Raw genomic sequence first — 25,519 nt, 5'->3', positions numbered from 1 at the left:
GCTAGACTGTAAACTCCTCTGATTCTATGTAAATAAAAGATAATAAAATAAACTAGAAAGGGAAGTTTGAGAACAAACTTCATGTTGGGTTGAAAAACTTGAAGTCACTGATTGAAATCTGATCTGTTGTTGACTCAGCCCACTCTTTCTAACCTTGGACCACAGTTATATAGTAAAAACCACTGTGCAAAGTTTGGGGACCCTGATTTTAATAGTGTCTGAATGGCAGCAATTTAAATTTCCCCACTGAAAGTCAAAGAGTGACATGTGATTTTTCTAACCTGGAACTGCAGTTACCCAGTGACTAACTCTGCAAAGTTTAGAGACCCCAGGATTAATAGTTAAAGAATGGCAGCAGTTTAAATTTAAACCAATAAAATTCAATGGATGAAATCTGATTGGCTGTTAGTGGCCCAACCCACTTTTCCTATTTTTGAACTGCAGTCCCCCAGTCACCAACCTTGCAAAGTTTGGGGACTCAAGCATAAAAATTGTGAGACTGACAGCATTTTACACTTCACCATTAAAAGTAAATAGGTGAAATATGATTGGCTGTTGGTGGCTCCGCCAACTTTTTTCTAACTTTGAATAGCAAATACCCAGTGACTAACTTTGGAAAGTTTAACAATCAATACTTTAATAATGGCATCTGTTTAAATATAAACCAATGAAATTTAATGGGTGAAAATGGATTGGCTGTTGGTAGCTCCGCCCACTTGTTCTAACCCTGAATATGTAGTCAGCCAGTGACTGGCTGTGCAAAGTTTGGGAACCCTGGCATCAAACCAATAAAATTCAATAGGTAAAATCTGATTGGCTGTTGATGGCCCCGCCCACTTTTCAAAACTAAAACTGCAGTCCCCTGTTGACCAACTTTGAAAAGTTTGGGGACCCTGGTGTTAATACTGTGAGAATGGCAACAGGTTGAATTTCCCTATTGAAAGTGAATAGATAAAAGCTAATTGGCTGTTGGTGGCTCCGCCCACTTAAAAAAACATGAATGCGTAGTCACCCAGTGACTGACTGTGCAAAGTTTGGGAACTCTGGCGTCAAACTAATAAAAATCAATAGATGAAATCTGATTGGCTGTTGGTGGCTCCGCCCACTTTTTCTAACCTTGAACCAGTTACCTGGTGCCTAACTCTGCAACAATCATCATTTTTTCATTCAGGCTGACCCCATGACTTGGGGAGTGTAGCTTCAAAGCTGTAAGAGTGGCAGCAGTTTGAAAATCTTCCCTGTCAAAGTCAATGGAAAAATTGGGGGGTTCGGAGCGGCGCCACAAAAAGATGGGGTGTGGGATCGCTTAGAAAAGCACAAGCAACCTGCTCCGCTATAGGGCGAAGAAGTGTGGAGAGTCTGGGTGTTGTACCCCTAAAACTGTAGGAGGAGTAGCGTTTAGTTTTAAAATGGGGGGCGCTAAGAATAACTAGAGAGGTACATTTCCTGAAGAAAATGTGAGTGGTGCTTGCCGTGGCAAGCTCAAAAGTTGGTCTCAATGTTAAGTCTATGGGCTGATAATTGCCCCCTGCTGGGGCAATTAACCGCCCACCCCTCAGAAAAGTCATAGCACCCCATTCCCGAAGAAGCCGCACAGTTTGACACCTCATTCATGGGTCTACGACAAACGGTGCGGGACTCAGTCAAAGTTGGTCTCAATGTTAAGTCTATGGGCGGATAATTGCCCCCTGCTGGGGCAATTAACCGCCCACCCCTCAGAAAACTCATAGCACCCCATTCCCGAATAAGCCACATGGTTGGACACCTCATTCATGGGTCTACGACAAACTAGTTATTCGCCAAAATCCCCATTATAAGCCAATGGGGCAAATTTGGGGACCTCTCTTGCCCCGGGGGTAAAACTTATACCCTTGTGCGGGGTATCTTCTGACACAGGTTGAAAACCTCTTCAAATGTGGTAAATTTCAGGTTTCTAAAAAAATCCCTCTTTGCGCTACAATCCGTCAAAGTTGGCCTCAATGTTAAGTCAATGGGATTTTGGGCCCGGTTAATTGCCCACCCCTTAGAAAGGTCATAGCACCCCATTCCCGAATAGGCCGCACGATTTGACACCTCATTCATGGGTCTACGACAAACTAGTTATTTGCCAAAATCCCCATTATAAGTCAATTGGCCAAATTTGGGGACCTCTCTTGCCCCGGGGGTAAAACTTACACCCTTGTGCGGGGTATCTTCTGACACAGGTTGCAAACCTCTTCAAACGTGGTAATTTTCATGTTTCAAAAATATTCCCTCTCGGCGCTACAATCCGTTAAAGTTGGCCTCAATGTTAAGTCTATAGGATTTTTGGGCCGGTTAATTGCCCCCTGTGGGGGCAATTAAGCGCCCACCTCTTAGAAAAGTCATAGCACCCCATTCCCGAATAGGCCGCACGATTTGACACCTCACTCATGGGTCTACGACAAACGGTGCGGGACTAGTTACGCGCCGAACTTTTGTACGGAAGAATAATAATAATAAGAAGAAAAATAAACCTGGGGGATAATAGTAGTGATGCTTTGCTTCGCAAGCAGTGAGTGGTGCTTGCTGTGGCAAAACTCGTGCCCCAATATTACAATGTTTCCTTCAGTTCTCTGTGACAATTGCCCCTGCTGGGGCAATTAACCGCCCACCCTTTAGAACAGCCATAGCACCCCATTCCCGAATAAGCCGCACAGTTTGACACCTCATTCATGGGTCTACGACAAACTAGTTATTTGCCCAAATCCCCCTTGTGCGGGGTATCTTCTGACACAGGTTGCAAACCTCTTCAAATGTGGTAAATTTCACGTTTCTAAAAAATTCCCTCTCTGCGCTACAATCCGTCAAAGTTGGCCTCAATGTTAAGTCTATGGGATTTTTGGGCCCCCTGCGGGGGCAATTAACCGCCAACCCCTTAGAAAAGTCATAGCACCCCATTCCCGAATAGGCCGAACGGTTTGACACCTCACTCATGGGTCTACAACAAACGGTGCGGGACTAGTTACGCGCCGAACTTTTGTACGGAAGAAGAAGAAGAAGAAAAATAAGCCTGTGAGATAACAATAGTGATGCTTTGCTTCGCAAGCACCACTAATAACTAGAAAGGGAAGTTTGAGAACAAACTTCATGTTGGGTTGAAAAACGTGAAGTCACTGAATGAAATGTGATCTGTTTTCTAACCTTGGACCACAGTTATATAGTAAAACCACTGTGCAAAGTTTGGGGACCCTGGGTTTAATAGTGTCTGAATGGCAGCAATTTAAATTTCCTGAATGAAAGTCAAGTGACATCTGACTGGTGGCTCCACCCACTTTTTCTAACCTGCAACTGCAGTTACCCAGTGACTAACTCTGCAAAGTTTAGGGACCCTAGGATTAATAGTTACAAAACAGCAGCAGTTTAAATTTAAACCAATAAAAGTCAATAGATACATTTTGATTGGTGGTTGGTGGGTGTGCCCACTTTTTCTAACCTTGAGTCAAAGTCACCCAGTGACAAACAGTGGGCACCCTGGCATAAATAGTGCGAGAATGACAGCATTCGAAATTTAAACCAATAAAATTCAATGGATGGAATCTGATTGGCTGTTAGTGGCCCAACCCACTTTTCCTATTTTTGAACTGCAGTCCCACGGTGACCAACTGTGCAAAGTTTGGGGATCTAGGCATAAAAATTGTGAGACTGACAGCATTTTACACTTCACCATTGAAAGTAAATAGGTGAAATGTGATTGGCTGTTGGTGCCTCTTCCCACTTTTTTCTAACTTTGAACGGCAAATACCCAGTGAGTAACTCTGGAAAGTTTAAGTATCTGGAATTAATACTTAAATAATGGCACCAGTTAAATATAAACCAATGAAATTTAATGGGTGGAAATGGGTTGGCTGTTGGTGGCTCCGCCCACTTGTTCTAACCCTGAATATGTAGTCAGCCAGTGACTGACTTTGCAAAGTTTGGGAACCCTGACATAAATAGTGTGAGAAAGGCAGCATTTTAAATTTAAACCAAAAAAATTAAGTAGGTGAAGTCTGATTGGCTGTTTGTGGCTCCACCCACTTTAAAAAAAAAAAAAAAATGCAGTCCCCTAGTGGCCCTGGTGTTAATACTGTGAGAATGGCATCAGGTTGAATTTCCCCATTGAAAACCAATAGTTAAAATCTGATTGGCTGCTATTGGCTCCACCCACATTTTCTAACTCTGAACCACAGTTACCTGGTGACTAGCTCTGCAAAGTTTGGAGACCTTAGTATTAATATTTAAAGGATGGCAGCAGTTTAAATTTAAACATATGAAGTCTATAAGTGAAATATGATTGGTTGTTGTTGTCCCTTTTCTAAACTTGGAACATAGTCACCCAGTGAAAAACTGTGCAAAGTTTGGGGACCCTGACATTAAACATGTGAGAATGGCAGCAGTTAAAATTTCCCCACTGAAAACAATGAAAGAAATGTGATTGGCTTTTGCGGCCCCGCCCACTTTTTCTAACCTTATATAGTTACATAGTTACATAGTTACATAGGGTTGAAAAAAGACCATTGTCCATCAAGTTCAACCCATCCGAGTAAACCCAGCACACAACCTATACTAACCAATCTATACACTCGCATACATAAACTATATATATACAACCAGTAATACTAACTGTAGATATTAGTATCACAATAGCCTTGGATATTCTGCTTGTTCAAAAACTCATCCAGGCCCCTCTTAAAGGCATTAACAGAGTCTGCCATTACCACATCACTTGGAAGGGCATTCCACAGCCTCACTGCCCTTACCGTGAAAAACCACCTACGCTGCTTCAAATGGAAGCTCTGTTCCTCTAACCTATAGGGGTGACCTCTGGTGCGCTGATTGTTTTTATGGGAAAAAAGAACATCCCCCAACTGCCTATAATCCCCTCTAATGTACTTGTACAGAGTAATCATGTCCCCTCGCAAGCGCCTCTTTTCCAGAGAAAACAACCCCAACCTCGACAGTCTAACCTCATAGCTTAAATCTTCCATCCCCTTTACCAGTTTAGTTGCACGTCTCTGCACTCTCTCCAGCTCATTAATATCCTTCTTAAGGACTGGAGCCCAAAACTGCACTGCATACTCAAGGTGAGGCCTTACCAGGGACCTATAAAGAGGCAAAAATATGTTCTCATCCCTTGAGTCAATGCCCTTTTTTATACAAGACAGCACTTTATTTGCTGTAGCAGCCACAGAATGACACTGCCTGGAATTGGACAACTTGTGATCTACAAAAACCCCTAGATCCTTCTCCATTAAGGATGCCCCCAACACACTACCATTCAGTAGATAGTTTGCGTTTATATTATTTCTACCAAAGTGCATAACTTTGCACTTGTCAACATTGAACCTCATTTTCCAGTTTGCTGCCCAGTTTTCCAGTTTTACCTTGAGTATGAAGTCACCCAGTGACTGACTGTGCAAAGTTTGGGAACCCTGACACATAACCAATAAGATTCAATAGGTGAAATCTGATTGGCTGTTGGTGGCTCCGCCCACTTTTTCAAAACTAAAACTGCAGTCCCCTAGTGACCAACTGTGAAAAGTTTGGGGGCCCTGGTGTTAATTCTGTGAGAAAAGCAGCAGGTTGAATTTCCCCATTGAACGTCAATAGTTAAATATGATTGGCTGTTGGTGGCCCCACCCACTTAAAAAAATACAAAAAACCTTAAATGCGTAGTCACCCAGTGACTGACTGTGCAAAGTTTGGGAACCCTTGCAACAAACCAATAAAAATCAATAGGTGAAATCTGATTGGCTGTTGGTGGCCCCGCCCACTTTTCAAAACTAAAACTGCAGTCCCCTAGTGACCAACTGTGAAAAGTTTGGGGGCCCTGGTGTTAATTCTGTGAGAATGGCAGCAGGTTGGATTTCCCCATTGAAAGTCAATAGGTAAAATCCGATTGGCTGTTGGTGGCCCCACCCACTTAAAAAAATACAAAAAACCTTAAATGCGTAGTCACCCAGTGACTGACTATGCAAAGTCTGGGAACCCTGACAACAAACCAATAAAAATCAATAGGTGAAATCTGATTGGCTGTTGGTGGCTCCGCCCACTTTTCAAAACTAAAACTGCAGGCCCCTAGTGACCAACTGTGAAAAGTTTGGGGGCCCTGGTGTTAATTCTGTGAGAATGGCAGCAGATTGAATTTCCCCATTAAAAGTCAATAGGTGAAATCTGATTGGCTGTTGGTGGCCCCGCCCACTTTTTCTTATCTGGTGCCTAACTCTGCAAATTTTGGGGACCCTGGTGTTATTACTGTGAGACTGGAAGCAGGTTGAATTTCTGCCAAATCAATAGGTAAAATCTGATTGGCTGTTCACAGCTCCGCCCACTTTTGGGCATCCAACAATCATCATATTTTGATTCAGGCTGTACCCATGACTATGTGATTCAAGTTTCGGGAGTGTAGCCTCAAAGCTGTAAGATTGGCAGCAGTTTCAATTTCCCTATTAAAGTCAATGGGTAAAATTTGATTGGCTGTTGTTGGCCCCTCCCACTTTGGGGTCATCCAACAAATGTCGCTGTTTCATTTGGGGTGACCCCATGATTATGTGATTCAAGTTTGGGGGGTGTAGCTTCAAAGCTGTAAGTGTGACAGCAGTTTGAAAATCTTCCCTGTCAAAGTCAATGGAAAAATTGGGGGGTTCGGAGGGGCGCCACAAAAAGACGGGGGGCAGGATCGCTTAGAAAAGCACAAGCAACCTGCTCCGCTATAGGGCGAAGAAGTGTGGGGAGTTTGGGTGCTGTACCCCTAAAACTGTAGGAGGAGTAGCGTTTAGAAAATGGGGGGCGCTAAGAATAAGAAGAAGCGGAAGAATAAGCTAAAGTCGAAGAACAGTATGTTGGGGTTTTCAACCCAACATAACTAGAAAGGGAAGTTTGAGAACAAACTTCATGTTGGGTTGAAAAACATGAAGTCATTGAATGGGCTCTGCCCACTTTCTCTGACCATGGACCACAGTTATACAGTAAAAACCACTGTGAAAAGTTTGGGGACCCTGGTTTTAATAGTGTCTGAATGGCAGCAATTTAAATTTCCCCACCGAAAGTCAACGAGTGACAACAGTGAATGGCGGTTGGTGGCTCCACCCCCTTTTTCTAACCTGGAACTGCAGTTACCCAGTTACTAACTCTGCAAAGTTTAGGGACCCTAGGATTAATAGTTACAGAACGGCAGCAGTTTAAATTTAAACTAATAAAAGTCAATAGGTGAATTGTGATTGGTGGTTGGTGGGTGTGCCCACTTTTTCTAACCTTGAGTCGAAGTCACCCAGTGAAAAACATTGGGCACCCTGGCATAAATAGTGTGAGAATGGCAGCATTTTAAATTTAAACCAATAAAATTCAATGGATGAAGTCTGATTGGCTGTTAGTGGCCCAACCTACTTTTCCTTTTTTTGAACTGCAGTCCCCCAGTGACCAACTTTGCAAATTTTGGGGACTCAGGCATAAAAATTGTGAGACTGACAGCATTTTACACTTCCCCATTGTACCATTACCATAGTAAATAGGTGAAATGTTATTGGCTGTTTATTGGCTCCGCCCACTTTTTTCTAACTTGAAACGGCAAATACCCAGTGACTAACTCTGGAAACTTTAACAACCCTGGAATTAATATTTAAATAATGGCAACAGTTTAAATATAAACCAATGAAATCTAATGGGTGGAAATGGATTTGCTGTTGGTGGCTCCTCCCACTTCATCATCCAGTCACTGACTGTGCAAAGTTTGGGAACCCTGACATAAATAGTGTGAGAAGAGCAGAATTTTAAATTTAAACAAAAAAAATTCAATAGGTGAAGTCTGATTGGCTGTTTGTGGCTCCACCCACTTTTTAAAACCTAAAAATGCAGTCCCCTAGTGACCCTGGTGTTAATACTGTGAGAATGGCAGCAGGTTGAATTTCCCCATTGAAAATCAATAGTTAAAATCTGATTGGCTGTTGGTGGCTCCACCCACTTTTTCTAACTCTGAATCGCAGTTACCAGGTGACTAGCTCTGCAAAGTTTGGAGACCTTAGTATTAATATTTAAAGAATGGCAGCAGTTTAAATTTAAACATATGAAGTCTATAGGTGAAATCTGATTGGTTGTTGTTGACCCCGCCCACTTTTCTAAACTTGGAACATAGTCACCCAGTGAAAAACTGTGCAAAGTTTGGGGACCCTGACATTAAACAAGTGAGAATGGCAGCAGTTACAATTTCTCCACTGAAAACAATGAAAGAAATGTGATTGGCTTTTGGCGGCCCCGCCCACTTTTTCTAACCTTGAGTATGAAGTCACGCAGTGACTGACTGTGCAAAGTTTGTGAACCCTGGCATCAAACCAATAAAATTCAATAGGTGAAATCTGATTGGCTGTTGGTGGCCCCGCCCACTTTTTTCAAAACTAAAACTGCAGTCCTCTAGTGACCAACTGTGAAAAGTTTGGGGACCCTGGTGTTAATACTGTGAGAATGGCAGCAGGTTGGATTTCCCCAAGTAAAGTCAATAGGTAAAATCTGATTGGCTGTTGGTGGCTCCACCCACTTACAAAAATACAAAAAACCTTAAATGCGTAGTCACCCAGTGACTGACTGTGCAAAGTTTGGGAACTCTGGCATCAAACCAATAAAAATCAATAGGTGAAATTTGATTGGCTGTTGGTGACTCCGCCCACTTTTCAAATCCATAACTGCAGTCCCCTAGTGACCAACTGTGAAAAGTTTGGGGACCCTGGTGTTAATTCTGTGAGACTGGCAGCAGGCTGAATTTCCCCATTGAAAGTCAATAGGTAAACTCTGATTGGCTGTTGGTGGCTCCGCCCACTTTTTCTTACCTAACCATGCAAAGTTTGGGGACCCCGGTGTTATTACTGTGAGAATGGCAGCAGGTTGGATTTCCACCAAGTCAATAGGTAAAATCTGATTGGCTGTTCACAGCTCCGCCCACTTTTGGGCATCCAACAATTATCATATTTCCATTCAGGCTGACCCCATGACTATGTGATTCAAGTTTGGGGAGTGTAGTCTCAAAGCTGTAAGATTGGCAGCGGTTTCAATTTTCCCATAAAAGTCAATGGGTAAAATTTGATTGGCTGTTGTTGGCCCCTCCCACTTTGCAGTTTAAAAAAAAAAACAAAACAAAACAAAACTTGAATGCGTAGTCACCCAGTGACTGACTGTGCAAAGTTTGGGAACTCTGGCATCAACCAATAAAAATCAATAGGTGAAATTTGATTGGCTGTTGGTGACTCCGCCCACTTTTCAAATCCATAACTGCAGTCCCCTAGTGACCAAGTGTAAAAAGTTTGGGGACCCCGACATTATTACTGTGAGAATGGCAGCAGGTTGGATTTCCGCCTAATCAATAGGTAAAATCTGATTGGCTGTTCACAGCTCCACCCACTTTTGGGCATCCAGCAATCATCCTATTTTCATTCAGGCTGACCCCATGACTATGTGATTCAAGTTTGGGGGTGTAGCCTTAAAGCTGTAAGATTGGCAGCAGTTTCAATTTCCCCATTAAAGTCAACAAGTGAAATTTGATTGGCTGTTGTTGGCCCCTCCCACTTTGGTTCATCCAACAAATGTTGCTGTTTCATTCAGGGTGACCCCATGATTATGTTATTCAAGTTTGGGGGGTGTAGCCTCAAAGCTGTAAGAGTGGCAGCAGTTTGAAAATCTTCCCTGTCAAAGTCAACGGGAAAATTGGGGTGTTCGGAGCGGCGCCACAAAAAGACGGGGGGCCGGATCACTTAGAAAAGCACAAGCAACCTGCTCTGCTATAGGGCGAAGATGTGTGGGGAAGCTTGGGTGTTGTACCCCTAAAGCTGTAGGAGGAGTAGCGTTTAGAAAATGGGGGGCGCTAAGAAGAAGAAGAAGAAGAAGCAGAAGAATAAGACAAAGTCGAAGAACAGTATGTTGGGGTTTTCATTTGCTGGTAGACTTAAACCTTAAGAAAAAGTGTCCTATTGGCTTTTAATAAGGAATAAATATGCTGAAGGTGATGGAGGATAACTTCTTTCTGCAAACATATGTCTAAGCTATTTATCCTTCCATTATAGTTTATGATTATGAATGAGCACATTTTTTGCATGATACAGATTCGCATGGAAATTCACATTTTGTGGGTGACAAAAAATGTTTGTGAATCTGCGCTAGAATTTTTACCACATGTTTTGTTTCACTGGAAAAAGACGTTATACATGAAAGAGGTACATGTACTGGGTTTTCACTGACATTATATGGTTTTCAAAGTTTAAAATATATGTTTGTTGTTCTATGTATTAGTCTTTATATATGTTGTAATACAAATATATGTGTATAACGGAAAAAAAGTTATTTACATATTTTTATATGATGTACCACCTAAAGTGCTACCTCAGTGTATGGTCAGCGTATACTCTCATAGGTGATCATGTACTAACCCTGAGATCTTTAAAACCTTTGGAAAAGGGACACAAATATTTTGGGATAGAAGTTCATTTGGACTGAGAAATAACTGACTGCAAGCTACAAGCTAGGAACTAGAGAGAGAGAGAGTACTAGCAACTGAGAGTGATTACCATCAAGAGAAAGGAACAAACCATCAAGGGACTGAAGAATACTAAGAATAATAAAGGGCTGCTCTCTTTCTCCCACTATCCAGCATACAAAGAGAATTTGGGGTTGTATAATTGTCTTTCCCTTTTAAATTAGGCATTTTGAAATAAAAGAGTATTTATTTAAAAAAATTGCATTTAGGAAGAAATATTTTTTGTTGTGCATAAATTGTATATATATTTTAGCTAAAACCAGCCAAATTACAAATAATCCTTTGTCTAGGAACTTCAACACTGGGTATTTATCATAAAAATAGGGGAGAGGTCTGTTCTAGCACAAGCAATACAAGACTAGAGGATTTTTTGTTTAAAAGAACAAAAGAAGGAAATCATTGGCCACTGACTAACTAGCACATTAATAGAAAAGTGTGTGGAACTACGAAAGTCATACCAGGGGAGTACAGACGTTATTTCTACATTGCAAATGATAGCAATGTAATGTTTAAGTACACAACAAAGGGGGCATATACTATTCCTAGACTTTTTCAGTTTTTTATACGCAAAACCTGATTTTGTTGTAGAAAAATTTTGTAGCGATTTATTATGCGACAAAAAACGTTACAAATCTGAAAGCAAACATACACTTAGGGGCACATTCATCAAAGTACGAGTTCGAATCCCGGAATGGGAAAAATTTGGATTAGATATAATAATTTCTGATGATCACAAATATCACGAAAATGCTTCAGAAAAAAATGGAATAGTCATGATAATATCGTATTGATGATCTGAAAGTCACAAAATTTTCGTATCGAACAATCGTAAACGGTGGGAAACCCTTTCTGACTTTGATCCTTCTGTGCACGATTTTGGAAGCCTCCCATAGGGCTCAATGGCACTCTGCAGCTCCAACCCGGCCCAAGGAAAGTCTCCCATAGGGCTCAATGGCACTCTGCAGCTCCAACCCGGCCCAAGGAAAGTCTCCCATAGGGCTCAATGGCACTCTGCAGCTCCAACCTGGCCCAAGGAAAGCCTCCCATAGGACTCAATGGCACTCTGCAGCTCCAACCTGGCCCAAGGAAAGTCTCCCATAGGACTCAATGGCACTCTGCAGCTCCAACCCGGCCCAAGGAAAGTCTCCCATAGGGCTCAATGGCACTCTGCAGCTCCAACCTGGCCCAAGGAAAGTCTCCCATAGGGCTCAATGGCACTCTGCAGCTCCAACCTGGCCCAAGGAAAGTCTCCCATAGGGCTCAATGGCACTCTGCAGCTCCAACCCGGCCCAAGGAAAGTCTCCCATAGGGCTCAATGGCACTCTGCAGCTCCAACCTGGCCCAAGGAAAGTCTCCCATAGGGCTCAATGGCACTCTGCAGCTCCAACCCGGCCCAAGGAAAGCCTCCCATAGGACTCAATGGCACTCTGCAGCTCCAACCTGGCCCAAGGAAAGTCTCCCATAGGGCTCAATGGCACTCTGCAGCTCCAACCTGGCCCAAGGAAAGTCTCCCATAGGGCTCAATGGCACTCTGCAGCTCCAACCCGGCCCAAGGAAAGTCTCCCATAGGGCTCAATGGCACTCTGCAGCTCCAACCTGGCCCAAGGAAAGTCACGATACCGAAGCTTGAATGAATCCGAAACTTTCGTACTCGGCGCGACAATAAGATTTTGTCGCACAAATTTTGTAGCAAAGTACAAAAAAGTTGCGCAAAGTACGAAAAAGTCACAGAAAATATGCACAGTACGACCAAATACGAATTTTTTGTATTTCGTACTTTGATAAATGTGCCCCTAAATCTAAAACTTGCCGAGATTATGTAAAAGTCAATGGAAGACGTCCCTTTTACAACCGGGAGATCTTTCTTTGCTTTGTGGTTTTAGGCTAATGCCACACTAAGGGGCTGATTTACTTACCCACGAACGGGTCGAATGGAGTCCGATTGCGTTTTTTTCGTAATGATCGGTATTTTGCGATTTTTTCGTATGTTTTGCGATTTTTTCGGATTCTTTACGAATTTTTCGTTACCAATACGATTTTTGCGTAAAAACGCGAGTTTTCGTATCCATTACGTAGCGTTAAGTTTTAACGCTACGAAAAATGCGCAACTTTTCGCGTAAGTTTTAACGCTACGAAAAATGCGCAACTTTTTACGCAACTTTCGTAATGGATACGAAAAACTCGCGTTTTTACGCAAAAATCGTATTGGTAACGAAAAATTCGTAAAGAATCCGAAAAAATCGCAAAACATACGAAAAAGTCGCAAAATGTTCGTTTTCAAGTCGGAACTTTTCCAATTCGGGTCGGATTCGTGGGTTAGTAAATCAGCCCCTAAGCGTATGGTGTATATTTTTGGCAAGCCGAAAAACACTTGCCGAAAATACGCACCATGCGCTCCTACCTGTGCCTGCACCCGAATAAATGGAATACGTTCGGGTGCAGGCACATTTAGCCGAAATCCGCATAAAAGCGAGAGAATGCAAAGTCTTGCGTTTTTATGTGGATTTCAGTTACCGTATATACTCGAGTATAAGCCGATCCGAGTATAAGCCGAGGTACCTAATTTTACCTAAGAAAACTAGAAAAACTTATTGACTCGAGTATAAGCCGAGGGGAAATACAGCAGCTACTGCTAAGTTTTTTTTTTTCAACTGTCAGGCAAGTTTGGGAAGGCTAAGGAAGCTGCCATACTAAGTAATGATAAGATGAAAATCCAAGCAACTGGCAAGCTTTGGTAAATTCTGTTTTTCTGCCCCAATGTCCTGCTGAGGGTACCATATATGTGGCACACATGTTAGCCACTGAGTGGCAGCATTGTGTATTAGAATATATTGGCCTCTTAACAGTAACAGTTAACAGTAGATATATATGAGAACAGAACTCAGCAAAAAAAGTGAATAACAGCAATGGGTTGTTGCACTTCTTTAACACCCCATCCCTTTCCCCCTGAAATACCTGTATGGCACAGGTGTGGAACAGACCTCTTCAGTCATGGCCTGGAATGCCCCCTGAGAAAAAGGTTAAAGTAAGACACTGTGCAATCAGGGCCCCGCGTTGCGTCCCACACACAGACAACCATCTTACCCGCTTGCCCCCTCCACTTGCTTATCAGGTAGAGCAGGAAAAGTGCAGCGCCAGCTACAGACGAGTTGCGGGCAGTCAGTTACTTGCTGTACACCGGCGCCATGATCACTGTCAGGAGGAAGGGCGGAGCTTAGACAGAAGGGAAGCCGGTCACCCACCCGCAGCATGCTGGGAAAGCATGTAAACCGTTTCCTGTTTCAGGTGCCGAACCTCCAAATGTCCTATTTCTGGGCCCGTGGAAGAACGGAAGCGCATACAACAGAGTGCGCCCTGGATGAACTGCCAGCCGCCCGTCAACTAAAATCCACAGCACACAGCACCTCAGTGCGCAAATGCGCGTAACAATAGCCCAGTTCTGCTTTCCCAGTTTGTTACGCGCATTTGCGCACTGAGGTGCTGTGTGCTGTGGATTTTAGTTGACGGGCGGCTGGCAGTTCATCCAGGGCGCACTCTGTTGTATGCGCTTCCGTTCTTCCACGGGGGTACGGGCATACAGGGCGGGGTGCATGCGCAACGAATGCCATCTTTAAATCCACCATACTCTATACTCGAGTATAAGCCGAGGGTGACTTTTTCAGCACATTTTTTGTGCTGAAAAACTCGGCTTATACTCGAGTATATACGGTACATCTGCCTGCACCTGAGTGTATGCCATTTATTCGGGTGCAGGCACAGGTAGGAGTGTATGGCATGTATTTTCGGCAGGAGTTTTTTGGCTTGCCAAAAATATATGCTATATGCATGGTGTGGCATTAGCCTTAAAGGGGTTTGGGGCATTTTGACGCTGTCATTTGTGCAACAATATGAAAACTGTGTTTTTTGTGCAACAAAACAAAAAAAGTCACCATTTTCGCATTTTTTTCCACAACTTTTTTTCCTTGTGCTTTTTCAATTGGGATCTTTTGATAAATGACAATTCGTGGAAATAAGTTTATTTGTGGTTTTCAAAAAATATAAAACTGTGAAAATCTGAATGTTATTAAATGCCCCCCTAATATTAGAACAGATGCCATAAATACTGGTAAGACCAAAGTAGAAGCTAAAATGCACACAAAATGAATGCCTTTAAGTGAAAGTGTACCAGTCTCTGGAGTCACGTAGAACTGATTATGGAACTGGAATAAATGATTTTAGGTATTCCTATTTGAGCAAAGTTTAGAAAAACTATGCTTCAGATGCAGGAGCAAAGGGCAGGTTTAAACCATGTGATCCCAGTGCACACAATTTGTATACTTCTTCCCCTGCAGAGATATAGGATCATTCAATTGCTACTACAGAACTAAATACAGGTAGTTCCATAAATTCTTGGAGTCCGAAATTCAGCACCTTAGACATTGTTTCTAATGTGTATGCGATGTATCGCTTGATATAGAATAATATGTACATTATTATACCTGTCTACAGTCAGGAAACATATTGACTACAGAGTTCCATAATGAAGTAATGTTAGTACCTGGATCCTTCTGCTCAAGTTATAAGAGCTTTAGAATTAACTCCATGAGTACTGGAAAGAGTTAATGACTGCTTATAATATTATTTAATTATATCAGGTGCTAAAATTGAGTTTTACTTCTTCTTTACTCATGCAATATTTCATTTGAGCAGGTTTATGTTTAATGGGTGAAAAGCTATTTCGTCAGTGACATTTAGGGGCAGATTTATTAAAATGTGAGTTCAGAGTAATACACAAAAACTTGCCGTCATTCTATTCATTCCTATAGAATTTCAAGATGTATATTTATTTCAAATGGTGAGTTCTAACTTTCACCCATTGATAAATACACTTCTAAAAATCCCATAGGAATGAATAGAACGTGGACGACTTTTTATTAATTATGCTCCAAACATTTTGATAAATCTGCCCCGTAAAAGTAACCAAATATTGCAATTTGCATTAAAGCTTCTGAGATATATACCTTGTACTGGCAGGAGCTCAGCTGTCGGAGAGTTACTTTTACAAGCTTATAAAAGTTAAGCTGCTTAACAAGCAATAAAAAATGTAGTAGTTGAAGTATTCAGAGCTGAAACATATTCTTTACAACATAAACGATTATTTTAATGCAAGGCAATATAGGCATTTAATAGGTTATAGCTATAGTTGTAGTTAGGCAGATTTGCTAAAACTCCATAATTTATTTTTATTTATTTTTAAATTCAACTAAACTCATTTTCCTAAATGTCTAATATTTACTAAAAAAGTCACAAGAAAAAGTCACTGCAAGAAAAGTCGCAAAAACTCGACTTGTTCTAATTGTCACAGCGAAAATCCAGATTTTATCGAACTGTCACTGCGACAATTCGAAAAAGTCAAGTTTTTGGTCAAAACCCAGCAAAATCTCTAAAGCACTTTGGAACACTGCATACAACAGCTCATATGAATATTAAACAATGAGGGTTAATTATGAAAAATTTAATTTTCCAGTTTCTTTCTAATTGGACAAAATTAAAATATTGAAAATATCAACTGCGTGCATATTTAATCATTAAAAAAATGGAAAATCATTAAAAAACAAACTCGTACACTGGGAAATCACACTCGAAAACTTGAATTGAATAATAGCTTGAATTTTGCTAATACAACTCCAGTTTTTTTTTTTGCACACTTTTTGCCGCAAAAAAAAAATTTGAATGTGGATAAATAACCCTTGATGTGTAGAGCCTGGAACAGGCTCCCTACTTTATTCCTGCCAAGGTCCCATGTGAACAAAAATTAGTCCTGTCTCTCTACCCAGAATATGGGCTGTGTGTGTGTATGCGTATATGTGTGTCTCACCTGAGGTCTGGTTGAAGCGATCCATTGCAACCTTTACATTGTGCTTAAACACAGCCTCGTTGCCTTTGAGGATCTGTGTTTGTTCGTCCCTGTATTCAGGACCCTCATTCTGCTTCATCCACTGAGCTGCAGGTTCAGACTTTCCATTGTCACTGCTGTATCTTTCAATCTGTGTCTCATCCACATACCCAGCTGTGGAAAATTCTGGGAGCCCAAAGGCTCGATCTGAGACTGCTGTATAATAGTAGCGCAGGGAATGACTGCCTGGAGAAACAAACAGAAAGAGAAACTGCATAAAAGAGTGAGGTGGAAATTCTGTAGCAGTTACTAAATAAAGACTGATTGGGCAGCTGGGATTTCAGGGCCTTCTTAAAGGGACCTGTAACCCTAAGAAATAATTCCAAATTGTTTTCTATTGTGTTTGTCGAGCAAAATAAACTTTACTTACACTATAGAAATTCTTTTTATCTTATTTTCTTCAGCCTTGGAATTCACAGTTACAGCAAGCAGGCAGGTGCCATTTTGTGGACACTGTTTTTAAGGCAAGCTTTGCATCCTGCCAAAATCTTTTTGTGTCACTATGGGGGGGGGGGCAGATACCAGATACCCATGCACTGGTTACAAAATTAGATGCCTAAGGCATAGAGGCAGAGCAGGCAATACATGATTGACAGCTGGGATTTTTAAATGCTTTTATAATGGGTATGGATGTGTTAATAATAAAAAAATAAGTTTCATGTTTAATTTGAAAAGGGCTTTTATTATACAGCTTTTTATGTCTGGGTGATAGGTCCCCTTTAAGGACAAGGCAGCTTAGGCTCCAAGCTGGATATGGTCCCCTTTCACCTTCTTCAGTTCTATACAATAGTGGTGTATCAGCTGACAAAGAGCCAAATCACCCCTTTTTTAGTAAACTGGGAAGGTTATCTCCATTAAAGACTACCACACATGCACAGGTGTCAACACTCCAGGATGTTTCGAGAGTCTTATGAATTACCCACTGGATCCCCAGGTTCCTCACTACACATGATGTCACTACGAGCAGGTTCGATGATGCCACAGAAGATACTTCCACATAATATCAGTGACGTGCTGCACACATTTAGTTATATCGCAGCACCTCAGCAGTAGCAGCTGACAGCTCTGCACATGTCTCAGCACTTTTGTGGTATTGTCAAGTGCCTCTGTGAACTGGGTATGTTGGCAAAACAATACAACTTGTAAAGGACACACTGCAAAAAAACACTTTGGTAAATCTATGCATATTGAGCATTCAACTCTTCAGTAGACCTCTGGCATTCATGTGTAGGGTGATTTGCCTTTGAATGCAAGAAATTTTACTAGATAAATGCAGAAAATCACAATATTTTAGGTGTAGTACTGTAGTACCATGTTAGCCAGTGTCAAAATAATAAACAAATAATTAACACCTTCCTGTCCTGAAGCCTGTGGTCCTGATTGCAGAAGTGTTGTCCCACTGGTGTATCACACGCTTTGATCTTGATCTTATGTCTGTGATGGTTCATCCTTCACATCCATCACAAGGATGAACCATCACAGGCACACGATCAAGACCAAAGTGTGTGATACACCAGTGGGACAACACTTCTGCAATCAGGACCACAGGCTTCAGGACCAGAAGGTGTTAATTCTAAAAGAGAACTTTAAAACTGAACGAGAAAGGAAGATCTAGGAATTCAAATGTATGGAATTATTTAACACATTAACACAGGGCCTTAATTTGGGGTCAGGTTTCATGTCACACTATCTGACCTGACTGAATCCAGACCCCTGGACTATTTACAACCCATCCTAATAAACATTAATTAGTTTTATTATCTACACAAGTTATCTCTATCTATCTGTAACTTCCTAATGTATTGGTCGTGAAAACTTCTCTCTGATCTAACAGTATATATGTTGTGCCATTTAAGTTTTCATTTGTATTTTGACTGACAAAGGGGCCTTAGAGCTCCAAAAGCTTACAATGTATTTTTATTGTTAGCCAATATAGGTATCAATTTTACAGTACCATACCTCCCAACTGTCCCGCTTTACGCGGGACAGTCCCGATTTTGCTACCCCGTCCCGCTGTCCCGGATAGCCGCCGATCTGTCCCGCTTTTAAAGGTCTACCGCATGACGTCACACACATGTCTCCCCTTAGCGCCGCAGCTCTGCTCAGTTCAGTTCTAACATAAAGTCCTTCACAGTGCAGAAGCTGCGGCGCTAACAAGTGCGTGTGACATCACGAGGAGGAGAAGGAGAGCCCTGGGGCGCAGCCGGATGGTGGTAGGAGCAGGAGGATGCTGGGGAAGACACTGGAGGAAGGTAAGGGGCAGCTGGAGAATGTAGGGGAGGACGCTGGGGGGAGCTTGAGAATGTTGGGGAGGACGCTGGGGGGGAGCTTGAGAATGTTGGGGAGGATGCTGGGGGGAGCTTGAGAATGTTGGGGAGGACGCTGGGGGGAGCTTGAGAATGTTGGGGAGGACGCTGGGGGGAGCTTGAGAATGTTGGGGAGGATGCTGGGGGGAGCTTGAGAATGTTGGGGAGGACGCTGGGGGGAGCTTGAGAATGTTGGGGAGGACGCTGGGGGGAGCTTGAGAATGTTGGGGAGGATGCTGGGGGGAGCTTGAGAATGTTGGGGAGGACGCTGGGGGGAGCTTGAGAATGTTGGGGAGGACGCTGGGGGAGCTTGAGAATGTTGGGGAGGACGCTGGGGGGAGCTGGAGAATGTTGGGGAGGACGCTGGGGGAAGCTGGAGAATGTTGGGGAGGACACTGGGGGGAGCTGGAGGATGTTGGGGAGGACGCTGGGGGAGCTGGAGGATGTTGGGGAGGACGCTGGGGGAGCTGGAGGATGTTGGGGAGGACGCTGGGGGGAGCTGGAGGATGTTGGGGAGGACGCTGGGAGGAGCTGGAGGAAGGTAAGGGGCAGCTGGAGGATGTTGGGTGGATGCTGGGTTGAGCTGGAGGATGTTGGGTGGATGCTGGGGGGAGCTGAAGGATGTTGGGGAGGATGCTGCAGTTGGGAGCGGCCCATAGTATGGGGACACTGGGGGAGGACCAGCAAGATTTTTATGCACTTTGTGTATGTTATGCTTTTCAGACGTGGTTTTGTAAAATGGGCCTGTTTGGATGGGGGGGCGTGGCCAAAAAGTGGGTGTGGCCTAAAAATTTTGCCGCGCTACGCACGGCAGACATTTTTGTCCCTCCTTCTGCTTTTCAAATGTTGGGAGGTATGCAGTACTCTTCTACAGTGAGGAACATAAGTATTTGAACACCCTGCGATTTTGCAAGCTCTCCCGCTTAGAAATCATGGAGGGGTCTGAAATTCACATTGTAGGTGCATTCCCACTGTGAGAGACAGCATTTAAAAAAAAATTTCAGGAAATCATATTTTATGATTTTTAAAGAGAATGTATTTGTATTGCACTGCTGCACATAAGTATTTGAAGTTTTCCCTACGGAGGGATTCAGGGATAGAGTTCCAGAGGTAAGGAGCAGCGAGATAGAAAGGTTTAAGACGAGAGAGCGCAGTGGGTGTGGATGGTGTAAAAAGACGGAGGCTCTGAGAGGAGCGGAGTAGACGACCAGGAACGTGCAAGGAGACCAGTGAAGTAATGTAGTGAGGAGCAGAGGAGTGAAGGGCTTTGAATGTTAGTAGAAGGATTTTGTAAGCTATCCTTTGCTTAACAGGCAGCCACACTAGAGAGCTTAAGAGAGGCTGAGCAGGTTCCCTCTTAGGAGAGAGCAGGAGGATCCTGGCAGCAGAGTTTAAAATTGATTGCAGGGTAGAGAGGTGGGAGTCCGGGAGGCCGGTTAGTAGGAGATTGCAGTAATCTAAGCGGGAAAGGATAAGGGCATGGATTAGTGTTTTAGCTGTTACTTGTGAAAGAAAGGGGCGTATCTTGGCAATATTACGGAGGAAAAAACGGCAGGTTTTGGCAGTGTTATTAATATGGTTAGCGAAGGAGAGGGACTGGTCAAAGATAACCCCAAGGCAGCGTGCAGAATTTACAGGGTTGATGGTCATGCCATCAATAGTGATGGTGAAAGGAGGAGGAGGGCCAGGTTTGGGCGGGAAGACCATGAGTTCGGTTTTAGCTAGGTTAAGTTTGAGGTGGCGCCTGTTCATCCAGGAGGAGATAGCCAGGAGGCAGTTACGAATCTGGGTTTGAACGTCAGAGGTTAGTGCAGGGGTGTCTAAATATATCTGGATGTCATCTGCATATAAGTGATATTTAAGACCAAAAGAAGAAATAAGGTCTCCTAGAGAGAGAGTATACAGGGAGAACAGCAGGGGACCAAGCACAGAGCCCTGAGGCACCCCCACAATAAGTGGAACTGGGGTAGAGGATTTGTTAGCAAGAGCGACAGAGAAGGAGCGGTTAGAGAGATAGGAGGAGAACCAGGATGCAGCCTGATCCCGGATACCCAGAGAGTAGAGAATTTGCATAAGGATAGAATGGTCGACAGTATCAAAAGCAGAGGAAAGGTCTAGGAGAATGAGAACCGAGTAGCGTCCTTTGGCCTTGGCAGTCTGGAGATCATTTGCCACTCTACATAAGGCCGTCTCAGTGGAGTGCGCAGGCCGAAAACCAGACTGCATAGGGTCCAGCAGATTATGGATGCAGAGGAAGTTAGTTACACGAGAAAAGACAAGACGTTCCAGGAGTTTAGAGGCTAGGGGCAGGAGAGAGACGGGACGGTAGTTAGAAAGGCAGGACGGGTCTAGCGTAGCCTTTTTAAGAATGGGTTTGACACATGCTTGTTTGTATAGAGAGGGAAAAGTACCAGAAGCCAGAGAGGAATTGAATATGTGGGTAAGAGCTGGAGTAAGGGCAGGGGCACACTGTTTTAGTAGGGATGAGGGCATAGGATCCAGCGAGCAGGTAGTAGGCGGAGAGGATCGGAGAAGCTGAGAAACTTCAGACTCTGTTACGAGATTGAAGGAGCTGAATAGGGAGAGAGGAGATTTAGGAAGGTTGAGATTACCGGTATCTGAAGGTTGGGAAAATTGATTGCGGATAGAATCAACTTTGCTTTTGAAGAAGTCAGCAAAGTCCTGGGGTGTGTGTTCAGATATGATTGATTCATTAGGTGAAGGATGAAGTAGCGAGTTAAATATGGAGAATAAGCGCCGCGGGTTTGATTTATTATTATTTATAAGTGTGTTATAGTATACTTGCTTGGCCTGGGATTGGGCAGTATTGAGACACACCATAAGGAATTTATAGTGGAGGAAGTCAGCTTTCACGCGTGATTTCTTCCAAATGCGCTCAGCAGATCGTGCACAGGAGCGCAGAAATCGCGTCTGAGGGTTAAGCCAGGGATGGGGATTGAGGGCATGACTGCGTTGTGGCTGCAGGGGGGCATGGGTGTTAATTGCGGATGATAAGACAGAGTTGTAGCTATTTACCAGTAACTCAGGATCAGAGGAAGCACAGAAGGAGGAGAGGCTAGAACTGAGAGAGTTAGAGAGCGAAGTTATATTCACCCTTTGAGTGTTGCGAATCAGGGTTTTAGGCTGAGTGTTAGTAGAAGGAGAAGGAGACACGTGCGAGATAGAAAAAGAGATAAGATGATGATCTGAAAGAGGAAAAGGCTCACTGTTAAATGTAGATAGATCTAGATTTTTAGAAAAGACCAGATCTAGGGAATGACCATCCTTATGGGTAGCTGTATTAGTCCACTGCCGGAGATCAAAGGAGGAGGTTAGATGGAGAAATCGAGAGGGCCAGGGCTGAGAGGGGTCATCTATGTGGCAATTGAAGTCGCCTAAAATGATTGCAGGGGTGTCAGAGCATAGAAAAAAAGAGAGCCAGGATTCAAAGTCAGAGAGAAAAGTAGCCAAGGATTTTGAAGAAGGAGGTCTGTAAACAACTGCCACCCGCACAGAAAGAGGATGGAACAGCTGAACCGCATGCACCTCGAAAGAAGGAAACCTGAAAGTAGGAGGTATAGGGATTAGTTTAAACCGGCAATGAGGGGAGAGCAGAACCCCTACCCCTCCCCCACGGCCAGTAATGCGGGGAGTATGAGAGAATGAAAGGCCGCCATAAGAGAGAGCTGCCTCAATAGAATTATCATTCTGAGAGAGCCAGGTCTCTGTTATGGCAAAAAGGTGAAAAGACTTGGAGCAAAACAGATCATGAATAAAAGTGGCTTTGTTAGTTACAGAGCGGGTATTAAGAAGAGCACAAGAGAAGGGGAGATAGGAAGAGGAGAGAGTGGGAATTTGAATAATGTTAGACAGGTTAGTGGTTTGTGAGGGTTTTACCAGAAGAGAGGCATTGCGTGGGCAATAGGAAATGGGTATATGGCAGGGACCAGGATTAGGAGAGATATCGCCTGCAGCAAGTAGTAGCAGTAAGGAGAGAGAGAGGAGGTGCGAGAATGATTTAAAATTGTTATGGTTTTGTGAGGTATTAGTTGGAGGTGCTAGATTTTGCAAAAATGTATAAAGATTATAAGAGCAGCAGTGTGTAGAATGGAGCAGAGAGGGAGATATTGTTATGGAGTAGGGACAGTCAGCTGGGGGGCGAAAGGAAGATGTTACCTTTGGAAGCACAAACATGAAAGATAAGACTAATAAGAGCAATGACATTATGTTGGTATATCCAGTAATCTTGGTCCCGATTCAAATGGACTGAGGCTGCCGGTGTTCTGCTGTTGCTTCTCCTGTCTTGACCAGGTTTGCACACACTGCAACAGGGATTTTGGCCCACTCCTCCACACAGATCTCTAGATCTGTCAGGTTTCGGGGCTGTCGCTGAGCAACACGGAGATTCAGCTCCCTCCCAAGATTTTCTATTGGATTTAGGTCTGGAGACTGGCTAGGCCACTCCAGAACCTTGATATGCCTCTTACGGAGCCACTCCTTGGTTATCCTGGCTGTGTGCTTCGGGTCATTGTCATGTTGGAAAACCCAGCCACGTCCCATCTTCAATGCTCTGACTGAGGGAAGGAGGTTGTTGCTCAAAATCTCACAATACATGGCCCCATTCATCCTCTCCTTAGTACAGTGCAGTCGTCCTGTCCCCTTCGCAGAAAAGCATCCCCAAAGCATGATGTTACCACCCCCATGCTTCACAGTAGGGATGGTGTTCTTGGGCTGCAACTCATCCTTATTTTACCTCCAAACACGGCGAGTGAAGTTTAGACCAAAAAGTTTTTACTTTGGTCTCATCTGACCACATGACTTTCTCCCATGCCTCCTCTGGATCATCCAGATGGTCATTGGCAAACTTCAGACGGCCTGGACATGTGATGACTTGAGCAGGGGAACCTTCCGTGCAATGCATGATTTGAAACCATGACGGCGTAGTGTTCTACCGACAGTGACCTTTGAAACTGTGGTCCCAGCTCTCTTCATGTCCTTGACCAGCTCCTCCCTTGTAGTTCTGGGCTGATTCCTCACGTTTCTTATCATCAGTGATACCCCACGAGGTGAGATCTTGCATGGAGCCAGTCCTAGGGAGACTGACAGTCGTCTTTAAGCCTCTTCCATTTTCTAACAATTGCTCCAACAGTTGATCTGTTTTCACCAAGCTGCTTGGCAATTGCCGCGTAGCCCTTTCCAGCCTTGTGGATGTCCACAATTTTGTCTCTGGTGTCTTTTGACAGCTCTTTGGTCTTGCCCATGGTAGTAGTTGGAGTCTGACTGACTGTGGTGTGGACAGGTGTCTTTAAAGAGCTCAGACAGGTGCTACTAATTTATATTAATGAGTGGAGCAGAGCTGGACTTTTTAAAGGCAGAGTAACAGGTCTTTGAGAGCCAGAATTCTTGCTGATTGCCAGGTGTACAAATACTTATGTGCAGCAGTGCAATACAAATACATTCTTTAAAAATCATACAATGTGATTTCCTGAATTTTTTTTTAAATTCTGTCTCTCACAGTGGGAATGCACCTACAATGTGAATTTCACATGATTTTGGAAGTGGTAGAACTTGCAAAATTGCAGGGTGTTCAAATACTTATGTTCCTCACTGTATTTGTGTTTTTTTTTATTTGTTTGGTTTAGAAAGACATCTTTACCTATTTTTGATGTGTCAGAATGTGTACTCCAAAAATATATCATTTTTTGGGGTCTTTGTGCTTTTAGGGGGGTTTTTCTGAGGGGCTTTGTTCAAAGAAGCTAAATTGCTAGCCTAGAAAATGCATATAGACTATTTTCATTTTTGGTTCCTTATACTATAGTACATCTATGCATATTGGGCATCAAACTGTTCAGTAGACCCCTGGTGTTCATATTTAGGTTAATGCCTTTGCATGTAAGAAAATTTGCAAGATAAATGTGGCAAATTACATCATTTTAGGTGATTTTCAGAAATGCGATTAAAAGTATTAGAAAAGCTTTGCCATTTGGTAGTTTGGAGTAGAAAGAAATATTTACCAATTTTTACCAATACAAAACAACACATAAAATGCAGTAAATTAATTATTTTGCAGGAGCTGAAATGACAGAAATGATAAACCATATGGGGGTATTTTAATTTTAGGGCCTTTCATGCCACATACTTAGGTAAACTTATGCACATTGGGCATCAAACTGTTTTACCTTGGTAATTGTATGTGGGAGATAAGATGCTGGAAATTGGAAGGCTGAGGTGATATTTGATTTAATCAAATTTGCTACTTTTAGAATAGGTTTTCAGTTCGGTAGTTTGGCGTAGAATAGTTACCCATTTAGGATTTGGGAAAATGTGCACTTTCCAGATATATATGGCTTGCTTCTTGTGTTTTTACCCCACAGAAAATGCAGTAATTATGTTGATTTTGCAGTAACTGAAATAACAAAACTGATGAAGCATATGGGGGTATTTGTATTCTGGGACTCCTACATTCCACACACTTTAACTTATACAAATTGGGCATCAAACTATCTATGTAAAGCTTTGTGTTAATGTGTCACAGTTATAAAATACAGCCTAATAAAATACATTTTAATGAACAACTCTAACAACTTTAATGATTAAAATTATGTTTTAAGACATCAGGGGTCATTTTTGACCTCCTAGGCAGTGTGCGAAATGCAAAAAAATGGTGCAATGTGCCCATTTCTTGAACTTTACATCTTGTTTTCCTGTGTTGCAGAAGTGCCACTGGTCTTTGCACTGTTTTGGAACAGAGACCTCTGACTA

General features: G+C 42.9%; 1 protein-coding gene across 1 annotated transcript in view; it reads right to left on the bottom strand.

Annotated features, from left to right (window-relative positions):
* hla-a (major histocompatibility complex, class I, A) overlaps window positions 1-25,519 on the bottom strand; it is a 93,247-nt gene that overhangs the window by 55,802 nt on the left and 11,926 nt on the right. The window contains exon 2 of the mRNA NM_001113065.1: window positions 16,374-16,637. Coding sequence (NP_001106536.1) covers window positions 16,374-16,637 — 264 coding nt within the window. The remainder of the gene's footprint in view (window positions 1-16,373; window positions 16,638-25,519) is intronic.

Source organism: Xenopus tropicalis, chromosome 8 (genome assembly GCF_000004195.4).
Source record: "Xenopus tropicalis strain Nigerian chromosome 8, UCB_Xtro_10.0, whole genome shotgun sequence".
Lineage (NCBI taxonomy): Eukaryota > Metazoa > Chordata > Amphibia > Anura > Pipidae > Xenopus > Xenopus tropicalis.
This window is presented reverse-complemented; position numbering and strand designations above follow the sequence as displayed.